Below are 21,986 nucleotides of genomic sequence, written 5' to 3'. Positions count from 1 at the left end.
CAACTAAAGTAATGAAATAAATAAATCGATATAAATACCATCGTCCGTATCAATCGTGTAGTGCTTATCGTGTTTGAGTATAAAGAGACATTAATATGATAAAGTGATGACGAAATAGTCCCCTGGGGGTCTTCTGCGTCTTGTTTATTTAAACATAATACAAGCAGCCATTAATAATTACATAATTTATGATAATAATACTGATTAAATATCAGGTTTGGATTTCGTCAACTTTAAAGTATTTGGAAAGAGCTTGTACGGGCCGCATGAACTTGAAGCAAGAGTGACTATTGAAAAAGAACAAAGATAGCTCAACCCTAATCAATTCGGCGGTCAATAATTGTATCGCAAGCGACAACACACTGACATTTTAGTAGCCATTTCTAAAACAAGAGAGTTGCTTTAATATTTGTTGCCACCTTAATATTTTTGAACTTATTAAAATTTATAACACTATGTATAATGTAGTTCTTAAGCATGTGAATGTGAAGGAGTACAAGTAGTCTTTTGTATTTTATTTTTATCGTCAAAAAAGAGTTCATGATAATCGGAAAGATATGCGATACATTTAAAAAAAGTAACCTTTTTTCAAACACATAATTTTATTTCTCAAAAAAAACGTCATAATGTTTCACACGGGAAAATTACTAAGATACTACACAAAAACTAGTCTAGAAGCTTGATGTTAATGCGAAATGTTGTGGTTCGATCATTTGTTAGAAATAAGTACCACAAATAAATTTCTTCGTGGCGCCTACATTTTAAAATTAACACAATAAGAAAAAATATATTTTAACAAAACAGAAAACAGTCGTAACTTAAAAAAAAAACTATTAAAAAAACATCTTCAAAACTTTATATTTAAAAACGCACTATTATATTAGTGATAGTTAATTATGAACTAAAATATTTTATTGGAATATTGTATGAACGGTCATCGAACATCAAATAGTTCTCTTAAAATTAAAATTATATAAAAGTAAAATCAATACAGAGTAATAAAAAACTTACATCTAGACAAAGCAGGACCACAGGACAATATTGATCATTTCAAGCTGCATTATTATCCTTGCTATATTATTATATAAAAAACAACAAATATCAAGTACATACTTTGAAAGCTTGTATTATACGTACAAGAAGTGCTTAAATGTTCAGGTCCGTCCTCTCGATGTGACATAGTAGATGTTCGTTTCAATAACAATAATATTATGAAAATGTATGCCCAGTAAAAAACATATATCGTTAATAATACTCAAGTTCGAAGTAAAAGGCGCGCAATTTGGAATTCGAAGAAATGAATAAATTTACAATAGTTTAAAACAAAGGTGCATACGAGGCCGTCGTGGCCTAGTCCGCAATATTCATATTCGTGCTTATAATATACTGCAATTTATTTAAAACATAAATAATTTTTGATGCAAAACCGGCCTACCCATAGTTTCACATATACATAACAGATGGATTTATAAATATTATTTTTGCTCGTATTGTTTTTGCCTACAAAACAGAGTGACAGTAGATTCAAACCTCATTATCTCCATGCGAACTATGGTAAGCTTAAGTCACTTTTGCGCTGACGGCCTCTTATTAGGAACATACTATGAGATGTACAAGCCGTGTGATATTATATCCCATGTCGGTGAGAGAGGGAGTGCGGCTTTGACACAGTGTAGGTGAAGACGGACCGTACATTTATTCACCTATCGTAGGTAGCAGGGCGTGGTGACGGCGCTGCTGAACACGGCGCTTAGTCCGCTGTAGGTTGCGGCCACGGCCCCAAGGACCCCGAGGGCAATAACCTCGTAGCAAAGCAATTTCACCCAGCCAGGAGTTTCTCTGGAAAATATAATACCTACATTAAAGGTCGTCATGAAAATAATATTCACCCTGACTGGTATTGAAATTAAAGTGAAAGTTAAGAGAAAATCACCGGATCCGGGGGATTTAAACCTCACCAAAAACTCCTGCTGCTCGCAGCCGGCGCCCTACCTCGGACCGGGCCGAAGCCCAGTCGAGGTCATTAAGACGGCGGGACAGGGTTGACGCAGAGCATCCATCCCGCCGTGCCCCTCAAGATTGGCATGGGTTCATTATAGAAGATTTTGAAGTGATAGATCATAGAAATTATTTCAATAGCACTGGGTAAAATTAATATTAAAAGCTAACTTTAGAAATTACTAATGATAAGACGTCTTGTGTGTCCGTATAGGTAGAAACCACCACCCTGCCTATTTCTGCCGCGAAATAGTAATGCGTTCGTGCAGTTTGAAGTTTGGGGCAGCTGTACTATACACATGAGATTTAAATCTCATATGTCAAGGCGGATGGAAGCATACACGTTATTATATCTATGGGCCTCACTACCCATTTGGCACCAGGTTTGAGTTCCATGAATCGTCTATGCAATACAAAAGAAATAAAGTACGATAACCTTAAATAGTCCTATTTATTAGCAATCACGTTAATTTTTATTTAATACATTATAAATCATCAATTTTAAATAAATTTGTAAAGAAATAATAGATACTTTTATGATATTTAATTTGAGTGGGTATGTATGTGTAGTGATAAATTTTGCTAGATCTCTTGCATTTCAGTCGTGCTGATTTCATAAATCAAAACCCTGATTGATGGCAAGCGCTCTTACCAAAATGGTTCTAACATAGTCATATTTAATAAATAAATTAAAAAAATTAAACATTAAGTCGACCTTAATTTGTGAAACCAGTACAGAACAACAAATCACCAAAAATTAAAATGCTTTTTATAAGGACTAAGATTAAAATATATCAGCAAGGCGACTGTGTATATTATTATTAGCAAAACTAATTTATAAAAAAAAAACATACATTGGAGTCTGCCCCTCTCTAGGCGTCTGGTTAATGAGGCTCAGGTAGCAGAACGAAGGCAGGATGTAAGTGAGCAGAGCCACTGTTGTGCCTCCGACCAGCGCGAGGATCGTGTAGAAACGAGGAATACTCTCGCCGATGAACAAAATGGCGCCCATGATGGAGAGGCGGATCAGGACACGCCAGCCCACGGAATCTTAATGAATGCACGAGGTTTAATTGATCAGTGACCGCATAATTTATATGAATTATCGTTAATTTAAACTTTTATATTGCTGCAGTGTCGAGCACAGATTACTTGAAAGCATTACTCAGAACAGGATTTTAGTGAATTGGGAAACACCCGCTTCGAGTTGGATCAACTGTCTTATTAATAATCTTTTATCCTTTTATATCTAAATATAGATATAGTGAAAAAAGATTTTCCTTCGTAGTTTTTCAGAAAAGTTGGTATTTATTATTCTCTCTCAAATATCTTCAGTACAATGACATTATTCATTTTGAGATTTGACACTAAACACTAAAGTTCCATATTAATGGATATGAAAATGTCACTCATTTAATACGATCATTCATTGATGATTATTCAGTTCGGGTGTCATCGTATTCCGATAAAGATCCGAGTTTTCCCGAAGGAAAATAATTTCTCACTACATCTATAAAGATAATTCATTCGAGTGTTCATGCGGTACGTTCTTCTCGAACGAATAGTTTTCAACAATCTCCTTTCCATTGCAATTTTCCAATTCTTACATATTAAACAATAAATAATTCACGTAACACAATACAAATATTCATCTGTAGTATTCATACCTCTCTCAATGTTGTAAATCTCTTCCATTTCCTGGCAGACCGGGTTAATCAAGATGATAAAAGCGAAGACGAGGTGAATGGCCATAAAGATGTTTCCGACCAGGGTCAACGGGGTAGCAGACAGAGATAAGGCCACGTTAGACCCAACTGACTCGCCGTACACAGCATAGCCTCCGATCGCGATGGGTAGGTACAGCAACAGGATGGCTAGAGCAGGTGCGATAAAGCATTTGAGACATTTTTATCACTTTCATTGGGCAAACATGCACGCGGCCTTCCTTGAGGTATGAAATCAAGTAGTAGCGGCTTTCCTGCTTCCAAACCACCACACACAAATACTTAGCAAGATGAAGGGGATGGGAAGTCTCGCGGTAGTAATTCAAAGTCCTGTTCCCTAATGTTGTGGTTAATATCCGCAGAGCTATTATCATGTAAGGTGACCTCTAACCTAGCATTACGTGTACATCTTTCTTATGTACATATCAATTGTTACTGCGTAACAAAAGGCGTTTTGTTACATTTATAAGTTTACATTTTTTTTATTCTATCTGTGCGACGCTCAGCACCACATATGTCTATGTCGATAACTTTATAAGAATACATATTTTAAAACAAAATTCAAGGTTGAAACTATTTCAATAATTTTAAAACGATCACATTTGAATATGAATGATAATGTCAGACTTGATGCTACTATTAATGTACATTATCCGTACAGAATATTGATTTACTATTAAGATTCTAAAAACTTAATTTATTTCAGAAGCGTACAAAGTCAACTAAAACTGATGTAGATTTGTCAAATTCATTACGAAATTTATTTCAGAGACTCACCCCCAAAACTGTACTGAATGCTTTTCCCAAACTGAGATTTGTCGGTCATGTCGTTCTGGATGGTTGGAAAGGTTGAGGCACCCCCAAACGCAAACATGATGGTGCCGAAAGCAAGGAAGAAATCCGTAAAGCCGTGGACACCCCAACGAAACACGAAAGGACGGACTTCGTTCATCATCTCAATAAAGTACAAGATGCAGGCAATCACCGTGGATCCGAAGGCGATTACACCAGTGAAGCTGCAAGGACAAGGTTAGAAGTTTCGCATGAACTTATAATAATTCAAAATAATGTTGGAATTAAAATAAGGAAGTTGATAAAAAAGTTGGGTTGTTTTCAATAATGTAATTAATATATATGCAGTAATGGTGCAACTTGTTAAAAAGAATGTTAAACCTACTAATAATAAAAGATTTAATAACTCACGTCAGATCCTTAGGGCTGTTAAAGAAGATAAGAGGAGTCATGGCTCCGACCACGATCAGGTACCAAGTGCAAATGGTCAATGTTGGGATCAGAGTGAGTAGGAGTTGTTCGATGATCTGAGCTGCCATCAGCAGGTACACGACCGAAGCTCCAAAGAGGGTTACAATGATCGCCATGGACACGACCACGCTGAAATTTATTTGGGGCATTTGTACTGAATAAAAGTGATGGTGGTGAAGACGGTGTAGCATTGGGTTAGGTTTATTTTCATGTATTTTTTTTATTCATTATATTATGTATAAACTCTTATTTTCTTCAATAATATCTATCTTTTTTAGTTTTTTTTCCTACGTATTCGATGGTAGCCTAAGAGGCTATTCTGGCTACGTGCGGACGGCAAGGTGAGCTCACGAGCTCAACCGGAGAGAATTTGCCAACACAAGCCCTAGCAAGAGCAGTGCTTCGTTGAATGCTAATCGGAATCGCAACATACTGAGAAAGTTCGTTGAGTTACTCAGTGGGCTGTGTCTGTGGGTTAAAGTATTATTCGAATTCTGGTGGAACATGCAGTGTGCCTTTAAATTTATACCCATCTCTTTCACGTACGTACTTATGTAACACACAGCATGCTTGTACAATATCTTCTAGTTAAAAAACTGGTTTGGGTATGTACAAACATCTTTAAAATAGATATAGAATAATATCGCTTGACAAAAGGATCACAAATGGCCGTCGATTGGCTGCTATAACTGGCCGCTCAAATATTTCGTTTGCCGCTTATGGAGGAAATCAAATTTAGTGCATCTGAATGTACATATTATGTACATATATACCGTCCCGGAAGAAGATAAATTCATAGAATTTTAATTATTTTATTCATTAATTATAATTTGTATCAAAATAAAATAATATTTAGCAGCATTACGAGTATTACTTGAAACTTAAATGTTTACTTAAACATTAAACGAGTTTCAAACAATGGATGTAAATTAAAACGCAATACCTCCAGGTCTTGCCGAGAGTTTGATCAGCAATAATAGCGTATGGGTTCCTCTTCCTGCTCCTCAGTTGAGGATTGCGTTCCTCCAGAATGGTCCAGCAGTCACCGAGTCGCTTGCCACTGAAGGCCGCCACCAAGCACATCAGAATGATAATGGGAACACCAATCCATCCTGGAAGTAAATGTTAACGGTCACTCGGAAATATGTATTCTGCTGCTTGCAGCGCAGTCTTATATCGACGATATGAATAATTTAAATGATGTTAAAGTTGTAATTATTTTATTGCTTTAATGGGTAGACGATCTCACGGTCTGCTTGGTTTCAAGCGATTAACGGAGCCAATAGACATCTACAACCTAAATGCCGCCACCGACCTTGAATATGAGTTCTTAGGTCTCCGTTTTAACAGTACTGCCTGCGAGATTCGAACACCGGCCCAGTTGCATCGCTTGGTATGAATGCACCGGACTTCTTATCTTTTAGGCCACGACGACTAAATATTGGACTTATAAATATATAACTAGTCAGGTCATAAGTATTGTCACACAGTAAAAACTTTTCTTTTAGAATGCTGACCACAAAAAAGTTTATTGAATTCGAATTTCGAATTGTTCATGAAAATAAAAATGTATACTTTTAGAATTTTACTCATTTTTAAATATGGAGTGGACGCTTAAAGAAGACCGTGTTGCAGTTATTGCGTTGCATCGTTGCGGTTACGCGCCAATTCAAATTTTTAACATACTGAAAATTTTGAATATAACCAAAAGATTCGTTTATCGTACAATCAAACGATACAATGAAGACTCTAGTGTAGATGACAGATCAAGAAGTGGTCGCCCTCGGTCTATTAGGACTCCAGCAGTGATAAAAGCTGTGAAGGCGCTAATTCAAAGAAATCCCCAACGTAAGCAGAAACTGTTGGCCCTTCAGATGGGGTTAAGCAGAACCACGGTGAAAAGGGTGTTAAATGAAGACTTAGGGCTTCGGGCATATCGAAGAAAAACAGGACATCGTTTGAATGCTCGTCTAATGGACCTGAGACTGAAGAGATGCCGCGCTTTGTTGAAGCGGTACGCGGGAAAAAAATATCGGGAAATTCTTTTTTCAGATGAAAAATTTTTTACCGTAGAAGAGAGCTACAACAAACAAAATGATAAGGTGTACGCACACAGTAGTGAAGAAGCGAGCAACCGTATTCCGCGTGACCAACGAGGTCATTTTCCATCCTCGCTCATGGTATGGTTGGGAGTTTCTTATTGGGGCTTAACAGAGGTAGGTACATTTTTGTGAGAAAGGTGTAAAAACGAATGCAGTTGTGTATCAAAATACAGTCCTGACGAACCTTGTGGAACCTGTTTCTCATACCATGTTCAATAACAGGCACTGGGTATTCCAACAAGATTCGGCGCCAGCTCATAGAGCGAAGAGCACACAAGACTGGCTGGCGGCGCGTGAAATCGACTTCATCCGGCACGAAGACTGGCCCTCCTCCGGTCCAGATTTGAATCCGTTAGATTACAAGATATGGCAACACTTGGAGGAAAAAGCGTGCTCAAAGCCTCATCCCAATTTGGAGTCACTCAAGACATCCTTGATTAAGGCAGCCGCCGATATTGACATGGACCTCGTTCGTGCTGCGATAGACGACTGGCTGCGCAGATTGAAGGCCTGTATTCAAAATCACGGAGGTCATTTTGAATAAACTTTAGTGTCATAAGAATCTATGTTTTGTTAAGTTCATTTTGGTATATGAATGGTTACATAATGAATAAACTTGTTTCAATTATTTTACATTAAACATGTGACAGAATTTATGACCTGACTAGGTACTTGTAAGTATGACTAAATCATGGCCGAAGACCATGGGCCGAAGGAACCGAAGAATGGGCAGCAACATTCTCTAAATAGTATACCAGCATATTGTAGTCGGCAACCAAACAACTCTGCTAGGTTTTACCATATGAATATGAAATTGCATATGAAATTGGCGGTCTGATTTGACAAGTGGTAGAAGTATAACTATTCTGGCCATAAATACTGTTACATAAAAACTTTTCTTTTTTTTCAACTTTTTAATCATTTTGAATTTGGAATTTGAAATTTATTTTAAAAATTTCTTTCGATTTTGCGCCATTTCACATATTTTTTCCTGTTCATTATCAAATTAAAATATAGAATGGGGTGTTAAAGAAAATAGAATTGCAGTGATCGCCTTGCACAAAGTGGGTATGGAGCCGTCGGTTATACTCCAGACGCTTCAAAAGCTTGGTGTTAGCCGTATATCGTACTATCAACAGATACAACAACACTTCGTCTGTCGAAGACCAGAAAAGATCTGGCGGCCGCGTGCTGTTAGAACTACAAAGGCTGTTAATGCTGTTAAAGCCAGAATTCGTCGAAATCACATTAAGAAGAAAATAATCTTACCACGAGAAATGAAGATTCCCGCTGGAACTCTGTCGCGTATAATAAAACAAGACCTGAAGCTCGGTGCTTGTCGTCAATATACAGGACATGTTCGAAATTAATCTTTACAACTAAAGAGAGTAGATCAAAACGCCTTCTGTCGCGATACCAGGTGAAAGACACAGAAATGTCCTCTTTACCAATGAAAAAATATTCACGATTGAAGAGCACTACAATAAGCAAAATGATAAAATGTACGGTCACAGTTCTAAAGAAGCTGCTCAAGTGGTCGAAAAGGTACAACGTGGTCATCATCCCGCGTCATTGATGGTTTGGTGAGGCGTGTCTTATCAAGGAGTCACAAACTACATTTTTGTGAAAAAGAAGTGAAAGCCAAAGTGTATCAACAAGATACAGGCTTGGATCATGTTGTGAAATCTTTCAGTAATACACTTTTTAAAAATGTACCGCGATATTTCCATCAGGACTCTGCACTTAATCACAAGGCACGAACTATCCAAACCGGACTTTATAAGAGCTGAAGACTGACCCTAATCTAGTCCAGACCTCAACCCTTTAAACTTAAAATTATGGTCAGTTTTAACGACTCTAAACGACAAGGCAACGTTGAGTCTCTTAGAAAATCTTTGGAGCAAGCAGTGGTGAAATTCGTGGCCAAGCAGATTAAAGGCCCGTATAAAAGCCAAAAGTGGCCATTTTGAATAGTTTTTTTTTTTTTTCTGATACTTTAATAAATATGTAGGTATAAATTTTCATAATATTTCAGTTTTTTTAAAATGCATTCTGATTTTTAACAGAACTTATGGGTGGACTAGGTATACTACAAAATTAAGTTTTAGACCTCATTTCTCAAGTTAGGTGGCGGAATTCACGCTATGAGGTCTATGTCGTTCATCCATCTGTGCAATAAAAGAAAGAACGCCGTATTCCGTTTAGATTGAAATAGTACAATACTAGGATTGCGACTTCGGGAACAGTCTCAGAGGTTATTGAAAGTGTAGCTATGGGTCTAACACTACATCTAGCTGAGGGATTACAATAATTGAGTGCGTTTGAGTTTCTCTCGACTAGATATTTCTTAGAAAGATTTTTTTTCTTTTTGAAATCAATAGTTGTTGAGATTAGTGCTTCAAATGTCCCGTACGACATTTCTAGTACGATATAGAATAAAAAGAGGTCAGGAACTTAGGATATACGTTTAATTATTTTTTAGAGTATTTTTTTTGCATGCTTTCTGCAATACGTTTGAAATTATCTCTCTCTTATTAATTTTAAATAATATGACACTCAGGAAGACTACGGAACCCTTCGTCGATCCCACTTGCACTTGCCCGGTTTTGTATTGAATTATACACAGCTTATCCGTAAGTTATAATATTTAATTAATCGTTACTAAAACGCCTGTTACGAAATTTCTGATACTTTAATACTAAAGTATACCGATATGAACAGTTCATTAAAATCAATAAACTGTTATAAGGATATGATGATACACAACGGTTTGTCATTTAATAGCTACAAAAATGAACACCAAAATTTAACTGTAGACGGATATTTGAGTCGGACGAAGCAAAAAAAGTTGAAAAACTAGTTCCGTGGTCAGCCGTGGCGATAACGAAACTACGTTGCCCACTCTCCGTGCCAAGGCTGCTTACTGATGATTCTTGATTATTCCAAACACAAGTTATGTTGGCAGATGTATATGAAAACTCTTCATTCATTTCATTCATATTAAACACGCATGCATTTTAACATACACTCAATTATGCTCAATCTGTTGTTAATTGGTTACCATATCCGATAACACAACGTAAAAGTCAGAATAAAAGTTGAGACAAGTCGTCGAAATCAATATTAACTGGAAATAACAGCTGTCCCCGGACGTCATAAATCGGAGCGCATGAATTCTTTGCGGTAGACATAGACAAGATGGGTACCCACGTGTGCGGGTACACAATACTCCTTGCGGCACATTCTAAAAATGTTAGTTGGTTTTCTTTCTGACAGCGAACAACAAATCAAGGACAACAAGTTCTTTGAAATGCTATAATATAAAATATCAAAAATGGCTAAAGATAATGTATAATATCATGACGCAATTTAATTTTATATTGCACATAGGAACAAATTTACTTAACAATTAAATAAATATGAAATTTTGAGATGTCGTAAAGATGTAGGTACATATCTTATAAGAAATTATAAATATTTCACGAGATGATTGTGTGATTGACAAACACCCTTACTTTTATTAAAACCTTTCCAATTAACACGAGGCAAGAAACAATATAACCATGAAAACAAATAATTCTCTACTTTAAAAATTCATAACGAGTGATGAAGTTCTTGTGACCAAAAATTAGGTTGTACCAATTCTCATTAGGTATAATAATTATATTCCACATCGCAGCCCACGCACGTCAATGTGGGCAGAGTAGATGGAACTGGAAAATTTAAATGTTACTTAAGTTTATGTTATTGACGAAAAGAGAGAATCGTGATGTTAATTAATTCAAAACACTAGAGCGGTTGAGATGCTATAAAATATTCAGCAATTTGTTTCTGTTCTTGAATGATAGTAAGTAGTACAAAGAGACCAATGGAGGAATAATAGTTATCAACGGTCACCGAACACGGATCGGACTCTGACCCCAGAGAGATCGAACGCTTACGTAACAAGCAATGAGATTCTTTTAGTATAAGCTCGCTTATTGTCACCAACAAAGGAAGGAGTAGCTTTTTAGAACAAACCTAGGGGATTAGAGAATATGAATGGTTGTCGCGGACTTTTAACTCAGCTGGGGTGCTATTCGAGCCTAATAGCTGTGATTTATAGGGATAAGTTGGCTGATAAGAATTTGCGAATGTGTTAAAAATATTGTATATTCTAATGTAAGTATATTTTATTCACTCACAGAGAATAGGAACTTGTTTCATAAATAATGTTTAACTAACGTGGTAATGTCTCCTCATAGACGCGATGACCACTCGATTGGCAAACACGTTCGATAAAGAATATTGGTAATTAAAATGCTATTAATTTTTAAGATATGAAGCAACTAGTAGTCGTTGATGTCTTCTTTAGTTTTCCCAACGAGCGTATTTGGCTAAGTTGATTTCCAGATCATCGCAGCCGTGTAGCCAAATAGTCTTAGACGAACCAAATGTACAATAGAGGAATTAGTGTGAGCACTTTCTTTTGCATACAAGGTCTGGCCGTACCTTTTTTCCAAGAAAAGTAGACTAATTTATGTTCTATGGTAATTTGATCAGTCAACTGTATGGATGTACCGGATACAGTTGACTGATCAATTTTTTTTCTCAATTTCCCTTTGTTAAAAAATATTGTAGCTTAAAATCTCGGAATTAGTCTAATTGTAACTTTGTATCCGTTTAGATCACGCGTAGGCAAGAAAAAACCGATTGTAAATACAACTCTTATCACAAAATCATGATACTGTTACTGGTGGTAGGACCTCTTGTAAGTCCGCGCGAGTAGGTACCACCACCCTGCCTATTTCTGCCGTGAAGCAGTAATGCATTTCGGCTTGAAGAGTGGGGCAGCCGTCGTAACTATACTTGAGATCTTAGAACTTATATCTCAAGGTGGGTGGCGCATTTACGTCGTAGATGTCTATGGGCTCCAGCAACCACTTCACACCAGGTGGGCTGTGAGCTCGTCCATCCATCTAAACAATAAAAAAAAATACAAAAGAAAATACACTGGATTGTGATAAAAAAACCTAAAATGATTGACTATTTCCATCAGCAGTTTTTTACCGTTTAAAATGATGACTGCAAACAAAACAAATGCGGAATGATTTTTACGATCATATAAATGAAGTTACAGTTAAAATTTATTTCAATTATTGAGTATTCCTTTTAAGATTTAAGCCGTCCGCGCGTAGATGAAAAAGCGCTTTAGTCTACCAATGAATATGTAGGAAAAAAAGGTTTTCAATCAAATTTAAACGACGAAGAGGTCGACGAGGGAAATGACCCATAGACACAGCCCACTAAGTTTTTCGCCGGATCTTCTCAGTGGGTCGCAACTCCGATACGGTAGTAGATTCTGCGAAGTACTGCTCTTGCTAGGGCCAGTGTTAGCAAATTCTCTCAGGCTGAGCCCGTGAGCTCACCTACCCATCCGCGCGTAGCTAGAATTAACCCTTTAGGCTACAAGCAAATAGGTAGAAACATCTATCAATAAGATTTTAATTACTCTGATTTTATAACAATACTATTTTAATGTGGTGATATTGAAAAATGTGGAAAGAACCATTTAGTTGATGGTTCGCCGAGCTCATTACCACACGGAGTTGTTTGACAAGTTACCCAAATTAACACACGTACCGTCACCTACAGTTCAACCGGAAACATTGGAAATATTATAATCGAATACAATATTATAAATCTAGAAGGTTAAAAGAAATACATATATATTGTCACTAATACATATATATTAAGGGTTAACCTAACTATGTTTTTGACTATGTGCGATAACTATATATCTATTATATTTTTTGGCGTATAAATAAGAATCTCCCTAAGAGATATAGCCTTAATATAGCCACCGTATTATCGTACTACATATACAAATAGGTATACCAAGTTTCAATTATTACACACATTCAACTTTATAATTGCGGTTCTACGGTCAATGCTAAACAATGCTTTAATTATATTAATGGCATTTATATTATCACTGCCAAATAGATCCATCAGAATTTAATAACGACACTTTCTGATCAATACATACCAGCGGATAATTTCGTGTAAAGTGGACAAAATGAAATCCACCCCTTTTATAAAATCCAGACGGGAATTGTCGGGCAACTAAGACGACTGACGGGTTTCAATCATATTCCAGCGACCTTCAATAATGGTCTATCAGTCTACAACCTTAGTGATACGAAAATATTGAAAGAACATCATGCCATAGTTACAAATAGTATGAATATGAATCTTACTATATCTAGCTTTGACTTCACATTGACAAAAAAAATGTTTTTTGACTATCAGAAGAATAGATTTTATGTTAATAGCCAATTAAGCCCACATTTACCAAATGGTTTACATTAGATAATAGCATTAAATTAATCCAAGCAGCAAATTCTTCAATATGTAACGTATTTTGCTATTCACTTTTATAAGGGCGTGTTATATAATATTATTATTTAATAGCAAGTAATACAAAATGTACACATATAAATAACATAACAAAGAGAAACTGACACGGAATTGGGTATTGAGTATTGTTTATCTACTATTATCCTGAGCGTAAAAATCGTTTTGTCTATATTAACATATTTTTTCTATAGATGCTATATTTTAATTTAAATCACTCGACACATAAGTACATAAACAAGTTATGTATTTTGAAACTTAATGTCGAATACATTTTAAAACAGTTAAATTTTTATAGTTAGCTTATATAATATGTATTAGATTATAACAGGTTTCTGGCATGTGTTGTTGGTATTTGGTGTAGCAAATACACGATTGAACAAGATCGACAGTTTTTGTCGTTTTATTCTTGGAAATGTTTGTATTTACTAAGAATATTTGATTTGATTTCATATTGCCCCTGTACTTTCAGAAAATTTTAGCATATCCCCTGAATAACGTCTGAATAGTATCAATATAGTATCGTATCAGTATTCCTCTAATCTTTTTTATGATTAAATGATTACTGGTGGCCCAGAGGCCTTTCCAGTTTCACCAGGACAGATGGGCGAGCAAAGGCTCAATCGAGAGGGGTGGGATTTGCTAACAGCTGTCCGAGCGCCTCCGAAGGAGACCTAACAACTCGAGAGTAACTGCTTCGCGGATGAATCTACTACCGGATCGGAATCGCAATCCGCTGAGAAGATTCGGCGAGAAACTGCATGGGTTAGGTTGCACGACGAACCCCTGGCCAAGTTCGACGAGTACGGTTACCGGGGTCCCTAAGCTGGCTCCTAGTGTTAGAGCTGAAGGCGTCTAATGCAAGGATTATTGGATCTGATTGATCCGCAAGGACGTGTCCTCTAATCTCTGAACTTATTAAATGCTTGTTCAATACGTAAGCCGATATGTGACGTAGTTTTTGTTGTTTTAAATACGTGTTTATGATTCTATCTCAGCTATATTTTCACTAATTAACAGTTTATAGCGTTTCGAAAATTACAATTTGCTGTGGCGCTTAAAAATTATTTAAAAAGTACTTGTGAATTTACTTGCTTTAGTAAAGTTAGAACTGATAATGTCGTTCTCCGGAACAAAGAAGTCTTAGTAATACGTGACGCTGTGACCAAGAAACCCTTCGTGGTCAAAACTTTTATATTTAATTTGGTTTTTAGGTTAATATAATAGCAGTTAATACTATAACTGTTATTTCAAAGAATGCTACTTTGTTTGTATGATGTCCTCATTAAAGAAAATGTCATTATGTTTTATGCTCACATTTGTTTAAATCGTTCTGTAATTTTCCGTATTTTATACACTGCATCGATGGTTTGAAAGATCCTAATTGTGAATTTAATGAAAACAAAAGAAGTTCATAGAGAAGACTCTGTGAAAACTGTGATCAGTAGGATTTATTTTCATAGTAAAAGAGAAGATGAGTGGCTTACAGCCGAAACGCCTTCATGGTAGGACAAAGATATCATCAAACAGTTCAGTAAATTAAATTTTGTTCGTTAGAATTAAAATATTAGTAGTCTCTCTGTAACACGATGGACCCGGCACCCGCATGGTGAAAATATGTATTGGTAAGATATTCGTCTCTGTAACCTTCATTACTAAGTGTTTCCGATACAAATAAGTATAGTTGTGTGATTCAAAATCAAGCAGTATTCAATAAGATAGTTTATCTGCATATTATCACAACCAACTATTGCTATGGAGCTTGTGATGCAATACGAGACACCACTATTCAACCAGTGGGTACATCGATATATGATGTCTGCTCATTTTCAAATAACAATACATTTTGGTGGGTAGCAACTTACGTCTACAGACGAGCCTAGACCAACTAACAACGAGCTGCAAGCAATTACAAACCATTGCCAACAATTACACTGTTTCGTAGATGTCTTTTATATTTTGTTTCAATCAACATCATCGCTTATAATTGTCAGGCGCCTGACATTACTGAGAGCACGAACTCATATCCAAGATTTATAATACTGATAGCAACTATATTATTATACTATATTACTATTATAGTAACTATGTATATATATTTTCCCGATTTAAAATCTGTAAAAGACGACCTCTTGAAAAATGGTCTTAAGATGTGGGAATTTTTTCTGAAAACATTGAAAGTTCTAAGCGGTTACAAATGCAGTCAATAGAAAGCCCTGTTATCAAATGCAATGTAAATAGATTAGATGTAAAGAGAGCTTTCTTGAATATTCGCAAAAGCATTGTTAGCTATTTCGCAATGCTGTTAATGAATCACAAGTTTGTACAGAAAATAGCAATAGGTGATACAAGATTATACCAATAAATAAAATATCTATTCGTTATTGACTTTTTTACTCGCATATTGTATGATCGCGCCGGTCTGGTTAGTTTCTATATCTCTGAACGATGATGCATAGAACAGAAGTACGTGGTACCCGAATGGGTATGGCTAAATCTTCAGTAAGTCAGTCATTCATGGTCTCCGAATGAAAAAAAAAAAGTATTTTCTATTCAACAGATAACGTATAAAATGATGTGCTAAATTACCAGTCCTGACAAGGGCTCTAGGGAGAGCCAAGACTCCGCTGCCTGCCATCTCTCCGGCGATCAACATACTCGTCTGCCCAACGCTGAGTCCGCCGTTCTTACCACCACCGTTGCCATTTTCGCCACCCTGGTTAACATAATAAATTATATTTAATAATAAAATAGGCTTTTAATGAATACAAAAACTATTGTTGATCACGTGATCTTTACTAACTAAGACGATAATCAATAAATAAAGCAAACATCGATGCTTCTTTCACCCCAAAACGTATTTGTCTATCGATTTTAGAGAATTTATGTGTACTTAGGCAGTTTTATTGTATTTAGGAGGCCCAACAAATAGTAGACAAGACATAAGAGTAAACAACGTAATTAATGGTTTTTGTATCAATCGAATTTTAATATATATGATCTAAATTAATTTTTCTACTTAGATTGTATATATTGTTAAATAGTATGGTAACATACCAAAGCATCGACCGCAGGGCCATTCCTAAGTTCACGGCTAACAACTATGGCCACTTACTAAAATACCGACTGCGGAAGTGAGACAAAAAAATTAATAAGCATCGCGCAGTGTACCCATCTTTTTCATACAATTCTTTGGGATAATTTAGATTTATTTTTTGTATTATTTTCTTATATAATTTCTTAATTTTCCTCCTCCTAAAGTATTAGTTGATCACAAACACATTAGATATAATAGTGTATTTGTGCTAATAGTATTATAATATCAAAAGTAATTACATATCAATTTAAATAGGACTTTTTCAATTTAAATACGCAATAAAAACCAAATTTCACAGCAAAAGAATTTAATGTATGAAGCGTTATTTTTAAATGAGTCATTTGGACAAATAAATAGTAAGGTTTATACTGGAGTAGTAAAAAAATATTATTAGTAAAATTGTGCAACGAGATAAACCTATAGAGAAACGAAAAGGTTTTTTTTTTACATAGAACGTTAATTTTAACTAGCTTTTTAGTCTCATGCACAAGTAGGTATCTTATAATTGTTTTAACGTAGTTATGTAACGTTTTTCCGGAACCATTGTCCCGTATTTCAAAAAATTGCATAACTTATAATATTAAAAAGAACGACTCATTAGTAGTCACAAAATAGCAATGGCGACACCGCTTAAAAATGCACCCATTTACAATATTTTATAAATCATTGCGATGGATATATGTATGTATGTCTTTAACAAAGAGTAATTCTTGAATTCCTACATAATTCTGCTTATTGGTGAAACTGTATTCCGAATATTTGGTAATGTCATAAATATTTGATTAGCACCAGTGAAGGTCTGTCTGAGTAAAAACATTTAAATACAAATTGAGTTTCTAATATTAATATAAGTATATTAATAAGGTAAATATTTTTTCTGAAGCCTGTTTGGAATCTACTGCTAGATGTTCTGAATATATACCACAGCAATGTTTGTAAATAGTATTAAAGTAAAAGCGAAGAATCTTCATATTATATCTATACCTCATTTCTTTTAAAGGTAAAAAATTAGATAAACCTAAATTAAACATATTTTATACACAAACACGAGCTTCGGAGAAATTTATAAGCACGAGCCCTTGGAGTTTGTGGTTAACATTGAACCGAACTTGATTGTTCCACATTCAACTAAAATTCAAGACTTAGTTACGTTTAGTTAATCGTGGAAAATTTCCGCTCCGACATCCATTTTAAGACAGGTTTTGTATAATTTAATTTTATAGGTTATTTTTATTTGATTATATTGATTTTTACCGTATTGGATATATATATTTTTTAATTAAATCTAAATTTCTCGCAACGTAAATACTAGTGGTTTTTTTTCCTTAAATAGAAAACATTTTTTCCCACCTAGTAACCTCGAGGGGTTATTCTAGATTCTCCGAGCTAATAGGCCAGCTCATGGGACTCAAACCGGGGTGTTGTTAACACTGGCAAGGGCAGTGCTTCGCAAAATCTACCACCGGATCGGAAACGCGAAGATCCGCTGAGAAAACCCGGCGAGAAACTCAGTGGTTAATTTACTCGTTCGACGTGGATGGTGACCGAAAGCAAACAAATGGGACGTTAGCAATGTTAAGAAATTTTTTGTGTCTTTATCATAATTTTTCAGCTGTAATGTAATCATTCTTTCCATACATTGTTCCAAAGCAAATGAAGACTTCAACTTCCACCACGACTGATCTGAGTTGTAGTGTCCACAGTCGCTCAGCATTGGAACCGCGCACATCAAAGCAAACAGAGCAAACAATATAGCCTCTCCTTTACTGCAGTGGTACCTATTTTATTCGTTTTATAACTAAACTTCTCACAAACCTTCGAATTCGCAATAAAATAAAGAAACCAGACACCGGGCTGCACATACATAACTCTACGTTTAGCAGATTTTTTATGCGAAGCGAATACGAGATATGGTTTGTTGGTCAAGTTTCAGTTATTACGTGTATTATACCTATTATGCATAAAACGTTTTTCTGATGCTGTTTGCATTTTCCATGTCGTTAGGTGATTGTTACCCGAGTCCATAGCATAGCGTAAATGACATCATCCATCTACAGAAAGAGTTATACTAATAATTTTAAAATTATTTCCATTGTTACTGAATTTGTACAGTTAAGGGTGCAAAAGTGTTCGGAAACTTGGTATACTATTATATATACCACATGTTTTTTTTAAATCGATTCTCCGGGACACCTGCATATAGCATTTAAGCCACGTTTCAGACTAAGTTCGTTTCGGGAATAAGCGAGGACTATAAAACGAACATCCATTCAAAAAACATTTAGCTTTTCTCCCAAGAATTCTGTATTTTATAACTGGGGAATGACAGGATATGTGACTTAATATTAAATATATTTTTTACTATTCAAGCAGTTTGTGGTCGTCTATATCTAAAGTTTCATCGAGTATCGTCACCTATAGCCATGGCGGTAGCTATCGATAAAGAAATCCAAAGAAACCTTAATTATGGCAGTTTTCAACGTATTCTTGGATATAAACAGGTTCATTCAACATTCGAGTCTTCGGACTATCAAAAAAGTTATTCGTTCGAAAAATCTTACGTTTGATGTTTGAATAAATAAAATTTAAAATTGATGAGTGGTAAGTCTAATTTTATCAACCTATTCAACCTTCCCGCATTCCTTTTTGTTGGCAAATAGCTCTCCAGATTACCCCTCTAGAACTTGACCCGTTCAATAATCCGTGCTCATAAATATCGATCACATGCGAAGCAAAGAATGACGAAAGTGCAAACAAAAGTCATCATCATCATACGAATAGCGCGCGGTGAACTATTTTTCATTAGGATAATTTAATTAATAGACGACATTAAAATATCATTGTAGACATCATAAATTACAAAAATTTAATAGTTTTTTTCTAATTACAGCCAGTTGTTCGAGTAGTAAATATATATAAAGCTTGATTGTTAAAAGTTACAAAAAATTTAATAACGACTGCACAATTAAAATCAATCAGTATTTAAAATACTCTTTGTTGTCAATACCGCTCAACGCTGATAACCTCCCGTTAGTAATGCAAAAAATCACTAAAACGCTTTTTGACATTCCGGCGAACACAAACTTGGAACCCCGTAATTTACTTCAAACGTTTAGTGGTTATCAAAATCATCAAATCAATAATAAAAGTTATGAAATTTTAAAGTTTTTACTAGGGTTTGGACATTATTTACTTTGACGATTTTCCACAAAGAAAATTCTGATTAAAATTTAGTTCGCGAGTGTGTATATTGAATGCGTTTTCCTCTAGGGTCCACTATTACTTTTGAGTACAAAAATGACATATTATGTTGTATTTGTTGATTAATTTTTAAAGGAGGTAATAAAATATCTGTGACCACGTGGCGTGCGGAAAACGCTTACGTTACTTATAGATTCAATCCTGTCTACTGTCGAATAAAAGTTTGGTTGTTAAATTTTAAGAATGTTTAATTCATTAGTACCTAACTGGTTTGAAGTTGCCACGGGACTCATTCTTCTGAGAAACCAAACGAGTTACTGTTTTTTAATTTAAGTATTTAATTCCACATTATAGTACATATACTCGTAGTTACATATTTTTTGTTTTCAAAGTCAAAGAGCTTGTCAAGGAAAATTACTATTTATTATTTTAGCATTCCTTACATTTTGAAAATAGCTCCCTGTACCCACTTTAATATTCAGTCTGGTAACTATGACTAGTTTTTTTTTAACCAAACATAGTCTACGAAGTGTTTAAGGATTTTAATTTTATTACAAATTTTGTTTAAGAATTTTGCAATCGTGCGATGTTATAATAAAGTTAGTCTCTAATTGATAGTACACGTATAAATAAACACAGGTAGTCATTGGAAATGTTCATGCCACTATACTTAAACATTATACTTAAAAAGAACAATAAAATAATGGAATTTACGGCTTTTTTTGTGTAAAATTACTTTATACAATTCGGTACAATATACTACCAACGCTTTTTTAAAGCTGAAATACCTATTTGTGAGAAGTGGACACTGAACGATTGATTTTTGGACAGTTTCTTACATAGCTTCTTTACAGTTATAGACTGCTTTGTTTAGTAGAAACTTATTTTATTTGTGATGTATTAGAATTCATTTATATTGAAATACTATACAATATTTAATTTTGTCCATTTCTTGTTATACCGTGCTTGCTGTAAGTGAACACTAATTTTCCAACAAATTGATCTGGCAGATTATTACCATTGTGGTCTTTCAATTGACTCCGTATGAATTGTATCATTTAAGGGCTACTCTGCACTATAATATAGAAACTGATACATTCAATTTTTTTACATAAACTCGCGATTTTAAAAATAAATAAATAAATGAAACTTGTAGCATAAATACGTGTACAACAAAATGTTGATAGGTACCTAACATTTTTAAAAAAAAAACTACTTTTAAAGAACGTTAAATTTAAAAAAAACACAAAATATCAAATAAATATTTCCTACAGCGTAATGTTACTATTTAGAATTGCACAATTGGTATTTTTTTATCTTGTCTTTCAATGAATCCACTTACTGTTAAATGTGTAGGTAACACACCGAAAGCATATATGTTAAGGGCTCAGTTGCAATAGTAGTATTTAGCTATAGAAGCAGTCCCTAGGGATGATTAATTTTAAAACTTACCTTTGTAATGAGCGGCGTAGTCTCCTTCGGCGTCGGCTGACTGCCGCTTGGTTCCTCTAAACCGTTCTTCGACATGTTCTAAAAACAAAAAAGGAAAATTTAAATAATAGTATGCGTTGACCCTTAGGGACAGCACTCAATAAGTGGTATCCTGTTGTTCGAAACGTGTTCTACTCACAAGATATTGTGTTGTCTAGTAGACTAGCGGTCGACACTAGATCGCTGTTACAACTGAATGACGGGCCTCGAAGCAGTCCGGTCGGTTTTTTAGCTCTAGTTAGGTGCTTATGTTACGGAAGTTGCGATTCTTGAGTCGTAGACATTTTTGATCGACATCCCAAGCCATAGAAAACGTCTATTTTAATTCTATTCAGGTAAGTAACTATTAACACTAAGTACATAGCTAAGATGAAATTTGTGCAATACTACCTTCTTTTAATTTTTATTCAGAAAATAAATGAAAAATAATAATTCACATGAAAACACAAAGTTTTAATTCTCTGTTGATTTAAGTCGCTGTTTTAAGTTAATATGCAACTACCTCTAGAGAAAATATAGATAGAATTACGATAAGTTTTCAAACTGGATATTTTGAAGAGTTATTTTTAGAGGATTTTATAAAGATATCTTTGAAAATGTTATTAATATTACATTAAATAAAAATCAGTCAACAGTATCAAATCGTTTTTATATTTATTGGTAGGTCCCTCAGTTGATCTTATAGTATGCAGTTACGAGATCCAATACACATCA

The 21,986-nt window shown here is 34.9% G+C and overlaps 1 protein-coding gene and 1 long non-coding RNA gene across 2 annotated transcripts; one reads left to right on the top strand and one right to left on the bottom strand.

Moving 5' to 3' along the window:
- Positions 1-583: 583 nt before the first annotated feature.
- Positions 584-21,470, bottom strand: os (protein). Its single transcript, NM_001257011.1, has 9 exons — positions 21,412-21,470; positions 21,234-21,311; positions 16,073-16,199; positions 5,929-6,097; positions 4,926-5,114; positions 4,500-4,738; positions 3,666-3,872; positions 2,853-3,048; positions 584-1,839 (listed from the first exon to the last, which is right to left on the bottom strand). The coding sequence occupies exons 2-9, from the start codon at positions 21,306-21,308 to the stop codon at positions 1,704-1,706; spliced, it is 1,338 nt and encodes a 445-aa protein (NP_001243940.1). The 5' UTR covers positions 21,309-21,311; positions 21,412-21,470; the 3' UTR covers positions 584-1,703.
- On the top strand, positions 5,044-5,846 carry LOC134199642 (uncharacterized). Its single transcript, XR_009974204.1, has 2 exons — positions 5,044-5,179; positions 5,264-5,846. It is a non-coding gene; the product is annotated as an uncharacterized LOC134199642 (long non-coding RNA).
- Positions 21,471-21,986: the final 516 nt, after the last annotated feature.

Source organism: Bombyx mori, chromosome 1, assembly GCF_030269925.1.
Source record: "Bombyx mori chromosome 1, ASM3026992v2".
Classification (NCBI taxonomy): Eukaryota; Metazoa; Arthropoda; class Insecta; order Lepidoptera; family Bombycidae; genus Bombyx; species Bombyx mori.
Note: the sequence above shows the minus strand (reverse complement) of the source record. Positions and strands in the feature narration are given on the sequence as shown.

What these genes read in the sequence shown, in the direction of transcription:
- os (NM_001257011.1), bottom strand. Translation starts at nt 21,308, where the DNA reads ATGTCGAAGAACGGTTTAGAGGAACCAAGCGGCAGTCAGCCGACGCCG. An exon ending in CTACGCCGCTCATTACAAAG is followed by an intron (nt 16,200 to 21,233) that starts GTAAGTTTTAAA and finishes TATGTTAACCAG; the next exon opens with GGTGGCGAAAATGGCAACGG. An exon ending in GATTTACAACATTGAGAGAG is followed by an intron (nt 3,049 to 3,665) that starts GTATGAATACTA and finishes GCATTCATTAAG; the next exon opens with ATTCCGTGGGCTGGCGTGTC.